The sequence below is a fragment of the Nycticebus coucang genome, chromosome 1 (assembly GCF_027406575.1).
Source record: "Nycticebus coucang isolate mNycCou1 chromosome 1, mNycCou1.pri, whole genome shotgun sequence".
In the NCBI taxonomy this organism is placed as follows: domain Eukaryota; kingdom Metazoa; phylum Chordata; class Mammalia; order Primates; family Lorisidae; genus Nycticebus; species Nycticebus coucang.
The window spans coordinates 27,204,890-27,225,327 of NC_069780.1; the positions used below are offsets into that span (position 1 = coordinate 27,204,890).

A 20,438-nucleotide genomic window follows, 5' to 3' on the forward strand; every position below is an offset into this window, starting at 1 on the left:
TTTTAGAATATTTTATCATTTATTCTTCTTTTGTTCTTTTCACAACCCTTTAAAATGTATAAACCATTCTTAGCTAGCAGGCCACACTCTGCAAACCCCAGGACCTCACCTGCAAAGATTTTGGCATTTTGATTCAGTTTACACTGAATTTAATTACTAAATTCAGGAAGAACTAGTATCTTTCCAATATTAAATCTTTTCAAAGGCAAAATTATGATACTTCATTTACTAAACTCTTCTTCCCTTGTATTCCTCAGTAGAGTTGTACTATATTTATGAATCCTGCAAATTAGCTGTCAGGTTTACAATTCCTGGGCACTTGAGGAAGGCACTTGTACTTGGGCACATGAATACTGCAAATTACTTGCTAGGATTACGATTATTATTATGCCAATATTATAGAAAAAGTATAACACAGTATTCTATAATCGAATGCAACAGTAAGTTACTTTTAAAACGTTAACTATTATTTATTTCTTTCTTTCTTGTTCAGGTAAAGGGAGAGCTAGTTTAACACTGAAGAATGCCTGGCACCTAACAGGCACTCAGATGTTTGAATAAATGAATGATTCTAATATTGCTCCCTCCAAAAATCTCACTACAGTAAAGGGATATAAAGGAACACACACACTAGTGTGGGAAGAGCAGGAAAAAAGAGGAGATGGAATGTAGATGGACAAGTGGAAACTAATCTATGTATTATTTAGCAAAATCCTTAGAGTCAAAAGCTGGCAACACCTTTAGAACTGAGAGCAAAGGGAGATAAATTAAAGAAAATTCCATGAAAGCTATTTAGGAAGCAGCTACATTACTCAATCTCCATTGCTACTCCAAGTCACTGGGTTTGCATTCATGAGTTCAGAAATAAAAATAAGTAACTTGGAGGAAAAAGAAAATGCCTTTAAAAAATTATAGGTCTATATATATCCTCAAAGGGATAAGTTAAGATTTTACATGCATGTTAACAATTACAGGCATCTATAAATGTGAACATTCAGAAGACAAAAAAGAAGGGTAGAAGGAAGGAAGAGGGAGAGAATAGCTGGAAACTTAACGTGAGACATAAAAGGCTGGAAAATAAATGAAATGTCCCAGAGAATCAGTCCAAGAGACCCTAGATCTGAATAACTATTTCAAAGAGGACAGAGGGAGAGGAGAGAAGAAAAGGGATTCACTAATAAATCTGTTAAGACATGATGGATATGAACTGCCATATTAAAAAAGCCCAGTGAGTACCCATGAAATGAGGACAGAGAAAAAGTCTACATTTGTAGGGAATAGGGATGAAAGAGGAACATGTCACACTTAAAAGCAAAGCCATCAGAATAATTTGAGACTTATTAATAGCTACAAGAGAAATTGAGTAATTTCTTCAAAATTCTAAAGAAAAGAATTCTATGCCCCAGCCCAATCACAGATATGACACTGCTTAATATTCAAGGTTTCAAAAATCATTTCTTTAACACCCATGTACTTTTTCACCAAAACTAGGAGAAAGGTGATTCATCAAAGTGAGACAAGAAACCAAATAAGAAGATGCAGGGGCACAGCAAGCAAGAGTGCTGGAACCCAGAAGACAGGTGAAGTGAAAAGTGCTCCACAGAAGACAGACGTTTACCACATGTAAAAAGCAACAGTCCAGATTGGAGCAATGTGATTCAGGCGAATATGATTGGAGTAATATGATCTGATGGGTGTGATGTACAACATGCCTTATTACTCCACCTTTTCTAAAAAAATACCAAATGTTCCAGTGTGCCTGGCTCAAACTGGGTTCAGATTATTTTTCTTAGGAGCCTTCATCTAACAGTGGCAATTCTGTCCTTTCCTTAGGCACCATTCTAGGTTTTTAGTTTTTTTCAAAACTAAACAACACATACCTGAAAGATACACACATTGGAGATTATTATTAAAAACAAACCAAAAAATCAACAAATAAAGTAAATGATTAACACAAAAATCAGGATAGCAGGTGGGGGAGGGCTGAAGAAATAAGAATATAAGTGAAATATAAGAACAAGTTGAGGTACTGATATAATATCCTAAGACATGGGTACACAGGTCTTCAGTTTATTTCTCTAAAACTTATGCACAGTTTATACTTTGTTTCTACACATAAACATTTCACTGTTTTAGAAAAGGGAAAGAATTCTAAAAAAAATTACAGCCTGAAAGCCAACTATAGTTCCAAGTGTTTTATCCGACCAACAATTTTAAAATTTTGAATTTGTTACCAAACATCTACCTAACAGATATGCTACCTCATGCATGCAATGATACAGGTACAAGGTTAGCACAGCAAGGTTTGAAACAGTAAATCGCTGCAAATAACAAAAACGTTTATTAATAGAGAAATATCTGTGTTGTAACCATGTCATGTAATACATGTATCGTCAGGGAAAAAAAAGGTAAAAGCTTTATATGTTGATAGGCAATGCTCTAAAAGACAGAGTAAGTGAAAAACAAAGTACCAGACAGAGGAGTACACATAGAAGACTACCTTCTATTTTTTAAAAATAGAGGGTGCAAAAAAAAAGTATACATATTTTAAGAAAAGATAAAACTTTATTAAAATTGTAATACTCGAGTCACATTTGACTTTTGCAATTCTAAGAGGTGCTTTTAGAGTCTAAAGCAATACTGGTAATTTGGTAGCCACAAGCTACTGTAGCTAATGAATTTAAAGTTATTAAAACTAATGTTTAAAATTTATTTCCTTGGTTGCACTAGCCACATTTTCAAATGCCCAATTACCAAGTGTGGCTAGTGTCTAATGTATTAGACAGCATAACAGAATAAATACACCATTATCACAGAAAGTTCTCTTAAGATAACCCTTTTCTACATGGATCCTCAAAAAACTGGTAACAGTGGGTACTCTGGAGAGGGGAATGAGGTGGCTGGGGAAGATAGGTAAGAGATAGGCTTTTCACATTACATAGAATTGAGCCTGACCTAGACAGTGTCCTTCGTATTTTTTCATGTTAATTCGATCCTTGTTTTATTTCAGCATAACTGGTTTCCTTTGGAATCCTATGTATTGTCTTTAACACATTTTTAAACACTGTAAGATCAGAACAACAGGCTAAGAGTGCTAAAGTGATCCACATGAATTTTAGACCATGAGTATGCATTAATAATTCAATTTTTAAAAAACCCATAAAAATAAAACGCTAACTACCGTTATCTATAAACCAGTACCCCAAAGACATTTTGCAATCCAAAATAAAGTACAGGCTCAGCATCTGTGGCTCAAGCAGCTAAGGCGCCAGCTACATACACCTGAGCTGGCGGGTTCGAATCCAGCCCAGGCCTGCCAAACAATAATGATGGCTACAACCTAAAAATAGCTGGGCATTGTGACAGCAGTCCCAGCTACTTGGGAGGCGGAGGCAGGAGAACGGCTTGAGCCCACGAGTTGGAGGTTGCTGTAAGCTGTGATGCCACAGCACTCTACCCTACCCAGGGCAATAGCTTGAGGCTCTGTCTTAAAAAAACAAACAAAAACAAAATAAAGTACAAAAGTTTTTCTTTCTTTCTTTTTTTTTTTTTGTAGTTTTTGGCCAGGGCCAGGTTTGAACCCCCCATCTCCGGTATATGGGGCCAGCACCCTACTCCTTAAGCCACAGGTACCACCCTAAAGTATAAAAGTTTAAATGAAAAAAATATATCACTCTCAATCTCACCATCCACAAACCATACAGTATTTCAGAGATAGGATCTTGTATTTCATCTATATGTGTATAATGCTGACTGACCATCAATGTTATCCCTGATGGACAAGTTTTACAGAAGGTAAAGAGCTGGACTTTAGTTGTTTTGGTTGAATTTTAGTTTAGTTCTTTTTTAACAGGATAATGCTTGAAACCTGGGTTTGAGTTCTATTTTCTTATGTAGGAATTAACTATATGACCTTGGTAGAAATTTAAACATCACCTATAAAAACATTCATTTATTTATTTATATGTACATATCACCATTCCACAAAAACATCACATTCTCTTGCCTTGGTTAATACGCAGTTATCAGACCTTGTGGCTAGAGGGGCTATTGTACCATAAGAATTTTTTAGAGAGATACTAATATGCTGACTTAAGTAAATACTGTCACTGTAATACACAGAGCATAGAAAAAATATAACTAATTCCTATATAGCATTTTGTAGTAACAAGCTTAAAATATACAATAAAAAAATAAATATGCTGCAAACCTTTCACCAAAATCACTGAAAGTGCTAAAGTAGTTAAGAGTAAATTCCAAATTCACAAACTTTTAAAAATTGAATAAAACTTTTTCTACTTGCAAAATATTTTAACTGGCAAATCATTCTAACTGGCAAATGCCAGAAATCAAATGAGAGAGAAGGGAAATAGTCATTCACTTTCTTTATCTACTCACAAAATTAATCATATTAATATATGATTGGTGTATGTTCTTGTTTAGTTCTCAGATTTACACACCAAGGTACTATTTTCTTAAGTCTATACTTTTGTTATCCAACACAGTAGTACAAAAGAGCCTAAAAACAAATATCCACACATTTTATAGTTGTAGTAAATTACCTAGTTAAATTTATAAAAATTAGTTTCCCCTTCTGAAGTCACCCAAACAAAATACATTGCTTGCCTATTGGAAAGATAATGTCATAGTTAAAAACGTAATACTCTATAATTTGGTTGCTTTTTAATTTGAACTCCACCCCACCACTTATTAGCTGTGAGATCTTAGGGCAAGTTAGTCACACAAAGTTACTCCATCTCAGTGCCTTGGTTTCCTCATCTGTGAAATAGTATCACCTACCTATAAGGCTGCTTAAGGATTGAATGATTAATAGATGTAAAGCCCTTAGTGCAGCGCCGGACACACATAAATGCCATGTCTGCAATTATTAATAAATAAAGATCACCTACATTAAAAATAGCTGTTACTAACAGGCTGTGTTTACAAGGTCATTTTTTTTCCAGTCAGTTGCTTAGACTATTAATCCATATCCCTAGAAATCCAATCTAGTTAGACATGTCATGATTCTACAGAGACTTCCTGAACACAGTGTGACTAAACTTCAGCTTCCTAGTCCTTCTAGTGAATGATAGTATCAGAAATTCTAATTGAGGAAAAAAATTAGATTTCTGACTATATTCTCAGGTTCTGGAAATGTCAAAAAATGACTACCAGTATTTTAGAGATAAAAATAATCTTTTCTAACTATCTGCCATAGCTCAGTGGTTAGCACGCTGGCCCCCACACCAGGGAGCACAACAGGGATGAGTTTGAACCTTCAAACTGGCCCGTCTGATTAACAAAACAAACAAAAATATTTAATAATCTTTTCTTTTTTTCTCCAGACACAACTAGGGACTTTTAAAGAAACACTAGTGATTTTTATGGCAGGGACAACAGTGGGAAGAGTATCTGAGAGTTATACATTCATTTCTTATTTACAGCCAAGGGTTGATAATCAAAAGGCAGCTATGTGAAATTCCTAGCAAACAGAGAAAAAGGTATGTATATGCATGGATACACCTGCATGTAAAACATTCATGAAGTATCAACTTCACCTAGTTCTTTGTAACTGACAAATGGTCATCTTTGAATACTGCATTTAAAAATCAAAATCACTAGGCTGGGAGCAGTGGCTCACACCTGTAATGCTGGCACTCTGGGAGGCAGAGGCGGGAGGACTGCTTGAGCTCAGGAGTTTGAGATCAGCCGGAGCAAATGCGAGACCCCGTCTCTAAAAAATAGTGGGGGTGGGGTGGGAGGTGGGGGGTGGAGTTGTGGCAGGTACCTGTAGTCCCAGCGACTTGGGCAGCTAAGGCAAGAGGATCACTTCAGCCCAAGAGTTTGAGGTTACCATAAGCTATGATACCACAGCACTCTGCCCAGGATGACAAAGTGAGATGTTGTCTCAAAAAAAAGTCAAAATCACCAGAAGATTATCTTATTCCCATTTTCAGCTAGACTTAGAAATTTCAGTCTTCCAGGTCACACATATATTAAAATGAGACTATAATCCATGCCCATTTCCATTTCTCAAAAAAGTCTCACACAAAGATGGTGCAATCCCCTGGTACCAGTAGATTAATGAAATTTCCAGGGGTAGAAGGAGAGGAAAAGTAGAAATTACTATTGCTAGAACAAGTACAGTAGAACCTCCATAGTTGACAACCTCCCTATATTGAACTTTAAGTTGACCTAACTTTCCTATATCATATTTGTGATGCACATCCAGTCAATATAGTAAGCATAGTTCCTTATGGTGACTGGCTTGTTACAATCCCTGGGGTGGTCAACTTACAGAGGTTCTACTGGTATTTCAAAGGTCCCTTGTTAAGTCCAGGACTGCTAATCCTTCTATTCTTAACCTTATATACATTAAACAGAACATTCTGTAGTTTTATTGCCTACAAAATTCTGTCCAAACTGATTAAGCTGACATAATGCATTTTACATATTATTCTCTGCAACGTGTGTAAACTGTCATGTCTACGTTGAATTAACTCAGACTGTAAAATAAAGTGAAATCTGGAATGTAAACACCAAAACCAAATATACTGTATTTGGTTTAGTAATGAACTTTGATATACTGGGCCCTTTCATTGAAGTAAAAACATCCATGTTGTTGCAAAATTGACTTTATATTCAAATATGTTGAATTATGTAAGACAACATATATTTTTTAATATATATTTACTTTTTTTTTTTTTTTTAAAGAGACCAGTCTTGCTACATTGCCGTATTGACCTCAAACTCTTGGAGTCAAGTGAGCCTCAGGCTCCCAAGTAGAAGGGACTATAGGCACACCCCACTGCACTAAGGTAAGCCTTATTTAATCTTAATAAACTCTATGCAATACAAGGCATCTTTCTAAAGTAGGAAAAAATGAGACATTAGATCAGCTGATTGTCCAACTTGATTCACTTATAAAATTAATGTACAGTTTACAAAATTCAAGAGATACAAGTAAAATTATATACCTGCAGTTTAACTGAAGAAACCAAAATTAATCTCTTACCTTGAAAAGAACAAATCAGTACAAAAAAGTCTAATAATGAAGAATGCAGAATGAAGATAAAGCTAGCTACAAAGAAACATAACCCACTGAAGGTTAAGATAGCCTGGGAAAATTGCCTTGACATTTTCACTGACTATTCCCAAGTCTAGTTTTGACCTAACCACATTTCAAATGCCAATAGGGTTAACAGAGTATTTTGTCCCAAGTTCAAAATTTTGCAATATTACCTGTAAAGAGGTGAAATGGTTCTCTTAATTTTCCCTTTCAAGCCTCTTATACTTCACTGCAATCCAATCCTAATCAGTCTCAATTGCTTCAAAAAAAAAAAAAAAAAAACGAACTATTTAAAACTGTCAAAAAGAATTCTATATAACTAGCCTATAGACAGGGTGCATTAAAAGTACTAAAAATATGCACTTCTCACCACAAATGAAGGCTGAAATTTTATTTTACATACATCCCCAAACTAATAGTTTCTATCCAGGCTCCCACTTTCACGCACTTTAGATTTTTAGATTCCTCTACTCCCCAAATTTAAATGCAATATCCAAATCTCCCCAAGTTAGCCCTAGAACAAATACTGTATCACTAACCACATCCCTGGGAATTAAGCTCCTTAAGTGTTTACATTTCAACAAGGTATAGAATCACATATTGTATAACTTTGTATCCCAAAGAACACTTGGTACAACAGTCCTAAACATATCAAAGACTATAAATATTTACTGACTCAGAATAGTCCTTCACAACTTTATACTTCTGTAATGTCAAAATAAAACTGCATAGTTTTTAAAATCCAAGGGACCTAAATATTAATGACATTTCACTCAAATCATTTTTGTCTTATTGGATTTGCCCCTATTACCAGATGTAATGCTTTTTACGGACATTAGTATAGTGGGTAGGAGCAAATCCAATCAAAAGTGGACATCAGAACCTGTCAACAGAGTTTTAAATTTAAATGCTACATATTTATCTTTCATTAATGTTATGTATGTAACGTTAATGCTCTAAAGGCAGTTAATCGTATCAGGAACTTAATAGACAGTTTTGCAGTCAGCCCAATTCTCAAGAACATAAATGAAAACTCATGCCAATAAAAGAACAAGTAACAAGGAGAAAAACTGCTTTAAGTTCTGGCAACAAGGTAAGGTTGATCAATGTAATGAAAAACAAACCTTTTTCGCAGTCTTAAAAGAGTTTTTGAAATAGTTAAAAGTCTTTAAAAGTCAAAGCAAATTGGTAAACCATCAGCAAAACCACAAGTTGCCATGAAAAGATACACAGAAATATCTGACAACCAAGGTCTAGAACTGGTTCCAGAATGTCAAAGGTTTTCTGGTTGCTAACAAACTCCATTATGCATCCAGGACACTGTCACTTAGGTTTATCAGTCCTAAAAAGGCAGCCAAGGCCCAGAAATTTCAATGAGCCAGGGCCAGCAAATCCAAACTAAGACAAAGATACCCTGTGCTTTAGGAATAACTACTAACTTTTTGCCCTGATCAGCTTGCATCAGTTAAGTTTAAAATGGTACCTAAATAGAAAGGAAACCCTGTAGTATGGTTAAAGACGAAAAAAATCAAATGAAAAAATAATTTTAAAAGTTAAGTTTCTATTTCCAGTAAACTTCATCTTAGAAATGTTACAGAAAATAAAGACTCAGAAGAACAGATGGATCTAGACCTGTTCGCATTCTCCTAGGCGTGCGCACTGCGCTGAAAGGATGAATGAATGAAGACCGGCGCGTGTGAAAAGCAGGAGGTCCGGCCGGCAACTAGACCGGCAGCAGCGATCTCCAGGCCTCGCTCCTCCCTCTTCCCTCCTCCATGACAGCCCAGTCCCAAGCATGGAGGGGCGAGGACAATGTGATCCCCCTTCTCACCACCACCACCCCTCATCCTTCTAGAGCTTTCGCCGCGCAACGCGGAGTTTTCCTCCCCGCCTCGACCTTTCTCGCCTCCCCTACGGCCAACCCCAGTAACTCTCCGGGGCGCTGGAGTAACATGCGCTCGCCCCTCTCGGCTCCCCTCGGCGAGGTCGAAGCTTTTCTGCGCTTGCCACAGCACCACCCCCGCCTAACCCACCCTCCGGGCACACGCGCCCACCGGCTCCCCAGCCCACTGGTCTACTGAAGACCCGCGCGCGCCCAGTTCTCGAGCCCCTGAGCCGGATCTCTAGAGGAAAAGAGGGAGAGAAAGGCTGCCCCGAGGCTCCCTCCTCCATCTCTTTCCAGGCCGGCTTGCCGCCCACCTCCCTGCAGATCCTGGCGCCCTCTCGGAGCCGGCTCCGCGCACTCCTAGAAAGAAGACACAATCCCCAGACATATCTCAGAGCTCGGATCACCCTCCTACCCTTGCAGACACCTCGCGGCTCCGCAGGAGGCGCCACGCGCCCCTCCCCCACAACTCTCCCCCAGTTCTCGGGCCCCCACCGGAACGTGTGCGCTACACGCCGCCTCGGCCAGACTCCGGGACGCCCCCAATTGCCAGCGGAAGGTCAGGTCCAAGATGAGGGGGAGGGGGCGGCCAGGATAGAGTGCGCGCTGGGAACGCCGTCCCGCGGGGTCCCCTAGTCCGAAGGGAGCCGGAGCGCGGGGACCGGTGGGGGTGGGGGCCAAAGGCAATACTCACCGGTTCCACAGTCGCCATCTTAGATCGATCTGATCGCACAACCGCTCCTGAAGGGGGGGGGGGTGAGAGGAAAAAAATGAGATTCAAACCGGATTGGCCAGCTACTGTTCACGTGACGGACGTGTCCGTTTGGCCCTGGCGGCGCCTGCGCAAGACTGCGGCTGCGTGGGTAACGAAAGGCTTCTGGGAAGTGGAGTCTCCCCTTTTTTTTTTTTTTTTAAGGCAAAGAAGTTAAAAAAAAAACGGTCACGTGGTCGATGGGTAGGGTGCGCGGGTCTCAGCCTCGGGGACACTCGCGTGCGGGAGGGTGGATTTTATACTTTTTTTCTCTTCCGCCTGTAAAGCTGCGGTCGCACTTACTGCCAGGCATGCCTATTCTGCCCTTTGTCGCCCTGTCCTCCCATCTTCCCGGAAGGTTGGGAACTGCAGGCTCAGCACACACAATAAAGCTTCATTTGCTTAGTTGAGGTCCTAGGACGAGTTGCTTGTGTGTTTATTTAGTTTTCTTTTGCCTTCCCACCATTTTCTCTTAGTTTCGAAAAAAGGCGGCGATAGAGAGTCGTTTAAGCAATCAACCCTCCCCCGTCCCCCGGCTCTGCTAACGCTGGTGGTCACTCGTTGCCATCACTGAGAAAAGGGAAGGGCAGGACCGCCTGCAGCACCCACTTGCCACGGGCTGGGGGAGAGGGAGTGGACCCGACAGCTTTTCCTGGCCCAAATCCTGAGATAAAGACCTCAGGGCTAAAAATCTTGCGTGGAAGTCAAAATTATTTGGCAGTTCTGTCCAATCGGTTCCAATATTCTGCTTTAACGTGAACGGAAATAGCCTTAGTCCAGGTGCCAGCCAGGGAAGCCACTTGGGGCCCCGCTGACTAAGCCCTGGACTGACAGTCAGGAGTTGTTAGGCTGGGTCAACTATGACTTGACGTTGACTCATTCTCCTTAGGCGAGTGACTTAATCATTCAGTGCCTCAGCTTTTTCATTTATGAACCAAAGGTGATAAAACACTTACCTCACAAGGGTGTGCTATGGTAATGACTGTAACCAGCTTTGAAAATGCATCGGACTCTAGAAATGCTCTGTAATAAGCAACTGTGTGCTTTCCTAAAGATCAGCTGCTTCTCTGCCTGTTTTTTAAAACAATGTTTTAAGTTTTCCTCAAGTTTACTTTGTTGCATTATGATGTGCACCAATGCAGTTTTAAAGATTCAAGATCATTTTTTTCTTTACAGCTGTCGCTGCCCTTGATGGAGATTTTAATATTTAGGAAATTAAGGGCAATTAGAAATTTGTCCCCATGCTGGCATCCTACATTTCCTTTCCCTCTAAAATTTTGTGCTATCATTTCTTAAGACAGTGTTACTCTGCACAGTCTGGCTGTTAGGACATCCAGTAGAGATGAAGAAATCTAGTAGAGTGCTATTGTAAGGTTCTAAGGAGGAACACACTATCTGGTTACTATACTTAAGGATGTTAACACCAGGAAAAACAGTATAGGGAAGCTGCCTGTGCCTGGCTATTTATGGTGTTGCTGATGTCCAGAATTGTGTCATACCTATTATTGAGTACATAATGGATGTTTGGGTTGACTAACACATAATTGAGGCTGTATAAAAAACTCAAAGCCATTGCCTGTTCACATGGTTTGGTTTACCTGGAAAAGCTTTTTTTCTGATCAGCTTAGCTCCACTAGGTTTTAAAGTAGATAGAATTCTTAAAAAATAAAAATAAATGGATTTCTACTTAGAGCCTATGTACTGTTACTTAAACTATCCAAAGTAATTACAGTTGATGTTGATTTTTTTTTGCTGGTTAAAAGTGGTATCCAGTTACCTTTCTTGAAGAGACAACATAGGTGTTCTATTTTCATGAAGCTGTTAACACAGCAAAAAATCAGTAAGATGGACAGGAAATACCCAAAGAGGCATGAAAGCCGGTGATGTTCTTAAACCTTTTTTCCACAGTAGCTCCCATTTTTGTTAAGTTTTCTCTTGATCGAAAACATCCCTAGACTTGTCAATCTGGATTCATACTTTCACAATACTTACATGCTCTATTCTTTATAGTTTGATTACTTTCCATTTTTGTACATGTTGCATGTGTTTTATGGCACATCCATGTGTTTGCCTAATTGAGATTCTACCACGTGAAGGATTTGGTGATTAGGCTTTTCCGTAAGTGTGTGTCTGTGCTTGTTTGATTTTGTTTTTGCTAATCTTGGATATACAAAGCAGAAATTTTGTTTTATTTCTCTGTTCACAAAAAATTATATTACTACCACATTCATGCTTTTATTTTAGAAAAAGAAACTTTAATTAAAAATTAGGTTTATGAAATAGGATATAGCATTAAAACACTATTCTACTTGATTGAAGTATCTTGTTTATACATAACTACTTACAGCCCGCAATAGCATCATAGTAATTTATTCATATGCCTGAGATGATTAGATATCATTATCTGTAAATAACCATGATCTTTTCTTTACATAATATATTCCTTGAGCTGGTATATTAGTAGTCTTATAGATTTAACTCACAGTAAAAATCTTAAAATAATGTGATAGAAGGCATAATTTATTTACCTGCTCGTCGTTGAAATTTTATTTAGGTTTTCTAGATAAACAAAGTCATCATTTTGTTGGGCTTTTCAACTATGGTTCAAATTGATCATAAATAGTATGATCAATCCCTGCAAATTATTACTACCCACTATCTAAGTTTTTGTTGTTGTTTTAAAATTCCAGGCTTTGGAATTTTAGAAATTTCTAGTCTTTGATCAATAATAAGCAATCTTTTTCTTCTTTTCTTTCCTTTTTTTTCCCCTTTCTTTCTTTGAGACTTGCAGTTTTATTAAGAAAACGAGAGTTTAACCTATACAAAAAGAAAGACCTTCGGATCCCGCAGCGGTGGGTGCTGCGGAGACTGCACAGGCTGCTATGGTGCTGCTGGAGGAAGGGGCTGGGAATGGCCTCCATGCCGTCCCGTGGGCAGATGAACACCACCGATGTGCCCCGCACACCACCAGGCCCAGCTGGCGCAGTGCCACCATGAGCTTGTGCTGGTCATTGGGGTTTCTCATGTATTCAATGGTGTCATCCAGCACAAGGTTGAGGAGTGAATCGAACCCTTTGGGGATTGTGCTGGCTTCGCCACCTCCCTGGAACTTCACACCAATGGTCTTGTCGATGTACTTGGACAAGTCCAAAATTCTCTCTTTCTTTTTCTTCTCTTTGTCCTATGGGGAAAGTGAGGCAGGGAGCTGTGGCTCCACCCCATGCAGCTGGCTCCTGGCCTAAGCAATCATTTTTAAAAAATGTTTTTAGCCTTTGAGACACAAGATATAAAATTACATAATAAATGATTCCTACTATTGTAATAGTGAGTATTTAGATATAGTCTAACCCAGGGGTCCTCAAACTTTTTAAACAGGGGGCCAGTTCACCGTCCCTCAGACCGTTGGAGGACCCGACTATAGTTTAAAAAAAAAAAAAAAAAAAACTATGAACAAATTCCTATGCACATTGCATATATCTTATTTTGAAGTAAAAAAATAAAACAGGAACAAATATAATATTTAAAATGAAGAACAAATAAAGTCAACAAACTTACCAGTATTTCAATGGGAACTATGGGCTGCTTTTGGCTAATGAGATGGTCAATGTCTGGTTCCATATTTGTATTAGATTGGAAATTGTTTGTCACATATTTGTCACTGCTAGTTGTAACAAGTGATGCAAGTGTGCATCAGTTAGTCCCGAGACTGAGAGGAGGAGTCGGAGAGTGCCTCACACATTCCACACATGGGCACTGCCGGCCAGGGACAAGTCAGCTGCTAAGCAGGACAGGCAGCAGTGGCAAAAACACCGGGTGGGCCGGATAAATGTCCTCGGCGGGCCGCATGTTTGAGGACCCCTGGTCTAACCTTCAGTGAACATTAACATTCTTTTAAGCCTTGTTCATTTTATTTTAAACTAAGTTGCACCTGAACTTAACATTATGCTCCATTTTTTTATTGCTGTCATTTTCTACAATTATGTTCCTTTAGGAAAAACACAATGTGATGGCTTCTAATAGGATAAATAGTCTTTTAAATTACAGCTGTATAGTTTAGTACTTAGGAACATGAGCTGGTGGCAGACTATCTTGCTTCATGATCCCAACTCTACCACTTATTGTATGAGCATAAGCAGGCTATTTAGTCTCTTTGTGGCTCATTTTTCTCATGAATGAGAAGAGCAAAATAATATTATTTGTCTTGTATGGTTAGGGTGAGGAATAAATGAGTTAGCTTACATAGCATGCTTAGAATAGTTCTTAGAACACAGTAAGCACCCAGTTTTACCAATAAAGAGCATGATGAAATATAATATTAACATGTTTCTTATTTCTAATTTTTAGTAGAATGTAACATGTTTAAGAATTCTTTTGTTCAGAGAGACAATTCTTTTGTTATCTCTGACGATATTCCAAGCTTCCAAATATTCAAAGACAGTAACATTTATTGATTTCCTACAACATACCAAGTATTTCTCATATTGATTACTTCATTTGACTTTTACAACAATTATGTGAATTTGACATTATGATCTCCATTTTTATAGGTGAAGAGACTCAGTAAAATTAGGTGACAAGTTTAAGTTCACACAGGTAGTGTTGAGCTGGAGTTTAAACGATTTTCTTGGCTCCAAGACTGTTTCCTCAATAGCAGCTTTCCATAGGCTCTTTCAAATGCCTAGTCCTCTAGTTCTATTCAGAGGACTTCTAATTCCAAGTTCACTTACAAAACTGACCAGAAACCATCCAAGAAATATCAAGTTAGTAATGAGGACTATGTAATCAGTGGAGGATATTTAAAGGACATAGGAAGCACAGGCACTTCCTTCCCAGACTGTAAAATCTGGTTGGCATACTAAGTCATAGACATATAAATAGTTCAGTGCCCATATAAAGAAGTGTGACTAAGAACCAAAAGGATGCAGTTAACTAGCACCCTAACCAGCACCCGTTCACATAATGAACGTGCCAGTCTCATACTTCCTCCCCTTATTTCAGTCAGGTCTCTGTTCCAATGTCATCTCCGAAGGGAAGTCTTCTTTGACCACTCTGTCTAAATTAGCATTCTGGTTACTCCTTATACCCCTACTCAATTTTAGTTTTGTTCAGATCACTTCGTAATCCTAACTCTAAACATGCTATTGTAGTAAACATTTAATTAATTATCCTTTGTCTCTACTACTAAAATATTTTGCTCCTTGATGATTTGTAGGTAGATTGCTAACAAATAGTTGGGAGAAAAATCAAGTGGAATTTTTTTAAAGTCTAACCTCAGGACTAACGATGTAAATAACAGAAGAGTTACTGTTGCTAGGTGCTATGTAGTTTACATGTATTACCTCATCTTACCTCATTTTTATCTCAAAAACAAGGTTGTGAGGTAATATACGGAGTTTTTATAATCATAGTTCTATCTTTGGGGCTTTTAAACACCATGCAATAATAACTAGGTGGTAACTGGCTCATCTAATAAGAAAGATCATTGTCTGAAATAGAATCTGCAGAGTATCTGAAAAATTCATGAAAGTAGTATGTTGAGCCAGCAATATGATAGTTCCCCAAATGAACTTAATTTATCTATAAAATTAAAATTTGGAATAATTTTAAATACATGGGATAAGATAATAGTTTTTAGAAATAACTCAGTATTATAAACACCCAAAATTTAGTCAGAGATTTGGGTGGAACTTTCATTGCTATACATCTGGGTAAGTATCTGCATTATATTTGTCTAAAGAAAGAAATGTTAAATAGACTGAAGTTGGCTGCTTACCATCTATAAAAAAGGAATCTAGAATGACAGTATTTTGTGATCTGTCTATAGCATTGTTCCAGGCACAGGGTGCGTTGGCACAAAAATAGGAACCTCTGTTCCATTGTCCCTCATTGAGGATGGTTGGTTGAGGACACAAACCATACAAGTAATTCACCATGTTTTGATTCCAGCCTTAGCAAGCAACCCTATGATAAAAATACTTTCCCATATTGACTTACCTGTAGGACTCACCAGGAGACATCAATATCCAGACCACAATAGTTATATTGCTCAGACTCAATTTTTTAAATGGGGCCAGGTGTGTTGGCATGCACCTATCATCCCAACTACTAAGTAGGCTGAGGCCAGAGGATCACTGGTGCCCAGGAATTTGAGGTCAGCCTGGGCAACACAGTGAGACATCATTTCTAAAAAATAAAAATAAAACAAAATATATATATTAGTTTTTTTTGTTTGTTGGCTTGTCATAATTATCCTTTATAAGTTTGGCTAAGGGAAAACTACCTCTGTAGACTGGATTTTCTCTAGGTCCTGAGATTATGGTGATTCTCTGAAGAAATGCCTTCCTACAGGAGCTATGTGGGTGACTAGCCATCTTTCCCTGGGACTTGCCATGTGCCTTTCTTGCTATTCCAAGTATATCATTGGAGATCTGTGAATGAGGAATTTTTTATAGTTTAAAAAATATTAATGTATTTTTGTGTGTGTGTGTGATTTTTTTGGCTGGGGCTGGGTTTGAACCCACCACCTCCGGCATATGGGACCGGCGCCCTACTCCTTGAGCCACAGGCGCCGCCCAATATTAATGTATTTTAATAACAAATTTGCAGAAACAGCAGAAAATACAGGCACCATTAAAAACATGTATGTATCGTAGGACAACTCAGAAAAGTATAGTGAATGGAAGGAATCTACTGAATGATAAGCCTATGTACCATCTAGTTCCACCAATGAGAAATTTACTTATTTTTTAAAATTCCAAATGCTAGCATTGTCAAGAAAAGTCTAACAGGTTTATTTGTAATTGTTATAAATGTGAACTTCTGAAACATGTTCACTGCAACATTTGACTGACTTTAATGCTTTATTCATCTGCCTCTAACCTCTTAATTTTAGAGTTTGAGAGACTGCAATTCTCATTATCTATTCAAGATATTGCTTAAAAACATGGGCTGTACTCTAAAAACCCTACTACAACCCTATGTGTTTCAATTAGTTTATGGAAAACCATGGTTTTATAAAAATAATAAGGGTGGCATCTGTGGCTCAAAGGAGTAGGGCACTGGTACCATATACTGTAGGTGATGGGTTCAAACCCAGCCCTGGCCAAAAGCTGCAAAACATAAATAAATAAATAATAAAATAATGGTAATAATACTCAGAAGCAGCCTATTATACAGCTTTGAAATAACTCCAAACATTTACATAGTTTGCTATGTGAATGATATTTGTGTTGTGTGGTAAGAACATGGAGTGTGTGAATGTTATGTCACACTTTGTCAGACCCTTTATGTGACTTACTGAACTCAACTACTGAACTTCAAAATACAAATAAACTCAAGAGTTTGGCACTTTGAGAGCTTAGGCCAGGGAAGGCTACACTGTCAGCTGTGTCTCAGAAGACTAGCTACTTAGGCAGTGACAACGCCACACCCTGTTAGCTTCTGAGCCCATCTCCAAAGCATCAGTAACACACTGACACCACCACCTAGGGTCAAGGGAATTTATTTGTGTTATTTCAGATTTCCATTCTGTTGGAATGCCATCTTGCCTAAGAATGGTTTCAAGGTACCCTGCAAACTTCAACTAGACTTTACTTTCCACCTTTCCACAGAAGCCTGCTTCCATTCTATTGAGTCAATTGAGCAACTAGGCTTTTCGAATTTACCATGTTGTTAACATACGCATCTATCAAATTATTTTCTTTGAGATTTGTTCTAGTTATTCTCCTCAACCTAAGAAAAAGATTTTTCTTTGTATGGCAGTAAATCTTGAGATTTGTGAAATCATACTTTGATAGTCTCTTTATTTTAACCATGCAAAACAATGCCACTTACATCATTTGAACAAAATAAAAAAATCTGTATTAAAAACTTGCTATGTAAGAAGTCTTATCCTCTTTATGAATGCATTTAGTACAAATTGACCAACAGTTTTCAGAGCAAGTGGAAATTGAGATAACAGGTGCCCAGCACCTGAAATTAGAGATAGTCAACTTTTTTTTTTTTTGTAGAGACAGAGTCTCACTTTACCGCCCTCGGTAGAGTACCATGACATCACAGGACTCACAGCAACCTCCAGCTCTTGGGCTTCCGCGAGCCTCCCAAGCAGCTGGGACTACAGACACCCACCACAACACCCGGCTATTTTTTTGTTGCAGTTTGGCCGGGGCTGGGTTTGAACCTGCCACCCTCAGTATATGGGGCCGGCGTCCTACTCACTGAGCCACAGATGTTCAACTTTTAAGAAGGAGAAAAAGGCTTGAGCCACTTCTGTGTATTAGCCGACTAGGTATGCAGACTATGTATTTTTTTAATTTTTTGCAATTTCAGTAGATTTAGGGGTACAAGTGGTTTTCTGCTATGTGGATGAATTGTATAGTGAAGAAGTCAGGGGTGTGAGGGTACCCATCATCTGAATAATATACTTTGTACCTGTTAGGTACTTTGTGATTCTTTTTTTGTTGTTGTTGTTGTTGTTGCAGTTTGGTGGGGCTGGGTTTGAACCCGCCACCCTCGGCATATGGGGCCGGCGCCCTACTCACTGAGCCACAGGCGCCGCCCCAAGGTACTTTGTGATTCTTCACGACCCTCCTACCCAGAGAGTGTATTGGGTTATTAAGTATAAATCTCTGATTTCCTTAAGAACAAAATTTGACATTTGATCTCTCTGACATTTCACTTTGACACACTTTGGAGGTTTGTGTGTGTGTGTTTTGTTTTATTTGTGAAGGTACATCCTCATTCTTTCAAATTCATGTTTGGGCTTGTGATTATCTTTAAAATACATTTTTAAAGCAATTTTGTGAAACCATGTGCAAGTCAAAAATGTGTGTTATTTTTGAATATGAGTTCCTTTATGGAACTAATGCAGGGCAGACAGGTCGAATATCAACGAATTGTTTGGGAAGGATGCAGCTAATGATCGCACATTACATTGATGGTTTGAGAAATTCCATTCTGGTGATTTTAATATTGAAAATGAATCATGTGGGTGACCTGAGACTAAGGTGGATAATGATGAGCCAAAAGCTGTAGTGGAAGCAAATCCATCTCAACTTATGCAGGAATTAGCAGTAAGGATGTTAGTATTCCAACAATATTGGACAATTTGCAACAAATCAGCAAGGTATAGAAGCTGGATAGATGGGTTCTGTGTGAATTGAACAAGTCAGAAGAGAAATTGCCTCAAAACTTGCTTTTCTTTGCTGTCACATCATAAAAGCAAACCATTTCTGTGTATGATGGAAAGCGAATCTTTCTGACAATTGCAAGTGTTCAGCACAACGGCTGGATAAAGTGCCAAAACACAGTCCAAAACCACATATTCTCTTGTGATGAAGAAGAAGTTAATAGTATCTTTCTTTTCAAAACAGTTAATATATCTGTTTGGTGGTCCAGTGCTGATATTATCCACTATAGCTTCATGAAACCTGGTCAGTCCATTACAGCAGATGTGTACTGCAGCCGACTGGACAAAATGATGAGAATGCTTGTGATTAAGCAGCCAAGATTGGTCAACAGAAACAATCCTCTTGGAAGACAACTCTCAACATATTGCCCAAACAGTGCTGCCTCAAACTATAGAGCAGCGGTTCTCAATCTGTGAGTCGCGACCCCCAGGAACTGTATTAAAGGGTCGTGGCATTAGGAAGGTTGAGAACCGCTGCTATAGAGGCTGGGCTTGGAAATTCCTTGTCATCCGTAGTATTCACCAGGCCATGCACCAACTTATTACCATTTCTTCCAGGCTTTGGAACACTTTTTGCAAGGAAAAATACGGAATTCTCAACAAGCTGTGGAAAATGCCTTTTTTGATTTCAACACTGCTCGCTTTCCAGGCTTCTTCGCTGCTGGCATAGACAAGCTACCATTAAGATGACAAAACTAGGCTGAGCAAAGTGGCTCACACCTGTAATCCCTGCACACTCGGGAGGCCAAGGTAGGAGGATCACGTGAGCTCAGGAGTTCCAGACCAGACTGAGCAAGATTGAGACCGCATCTCTACTGAAAATAGAAAAATTAGCCCAGCATTATGGTGCACGCCTATAGTCCCAGCTACTCTGGAGGCTGAGGCAGCAGGATCGCTTCACCCCAGAAGTTTGAGGTTGCTGGAGCTAGGCAGACACCACAGCACTCTAGCCTGGGCAGCAAAGTGAGACTCTGTCTCAGAAAAACAAAAAAAGATGACAAAACTATGTCAATAATTTAGGTACATACTTTGGTTAATTGTACTGCTTCTTGTGTGAGATATAACAAGCTACACTTTTGATTCAAAATCAGACATTTCATTAAATCTGAAATGAAATGTCTGATTTATATTTACCTTGTAAAAACTGACTTCTAGCACTGGGTGCAGTAGCTGATGCCTATAATCTTAGCACTTAGCAGGCCAGTGCTGGAGGATTGCTTGAGTCCAAAATTTTGAGACCACCCTGGGCAACATAGCAAGATCCTGTCTGTACAAAAAAGGAAAGAAAAATTGGTGGCAAGTGCCTGTAGTCCTAGCTACTGGGGAGGCTGAGGCAGGAGGATCACTTGAGCCTAGGTGTTCCAGGCTGCAGTGAACTATAATCATACTACTGTACTCCAGTCTGGGCAACAGAATAACACCCTGTCTCAAAAAAAGAAAAAATCAAAACAAAAAACTGACTTCTGAGAAATGACAAATTACCATAGTTGGCAGACTTATGAAACAAACTGTTTGATTTATTGTGAGGTAATTTATGGAAATGACA

The 20,438-nt window shown here is 38.8% G+C and overlaps 1 protein-coding gene and 1 pseudogene across 1 annotated transcript in view; both read right to left on the bottom strand.

Moving 5' to 3' along the window:
- The window catches only part of EIF4E (eukaryotic translation initiation factor 4E), a 39,763-nt gene extending 30,036 nt beyond the window's left edge, over positions 1-9,727 (bottom strand). The window contains exon 1 of the mRNA XM_053554050.1: positions 9,649-9,727. Coding sequence (XP_053410025.1) covers positions 9,649-9,666 — 18 coding nt within the window. The 5' untranslated portion in view covers positions 9,667-9,727. The remainder of the gene's footprint in view (positions 1-9,648) is intronic.
- A 532-nt stretch (positions 9,728-10,259) lies between these two features.
- The window catches only part of LOC128590102 (U6 snRNA-associated Sm-like protein LSm7), a 62,288-nt pseudogene continuing 52,109 nt past the window's right edge, over positions 10,260-20,438 (bottom strand).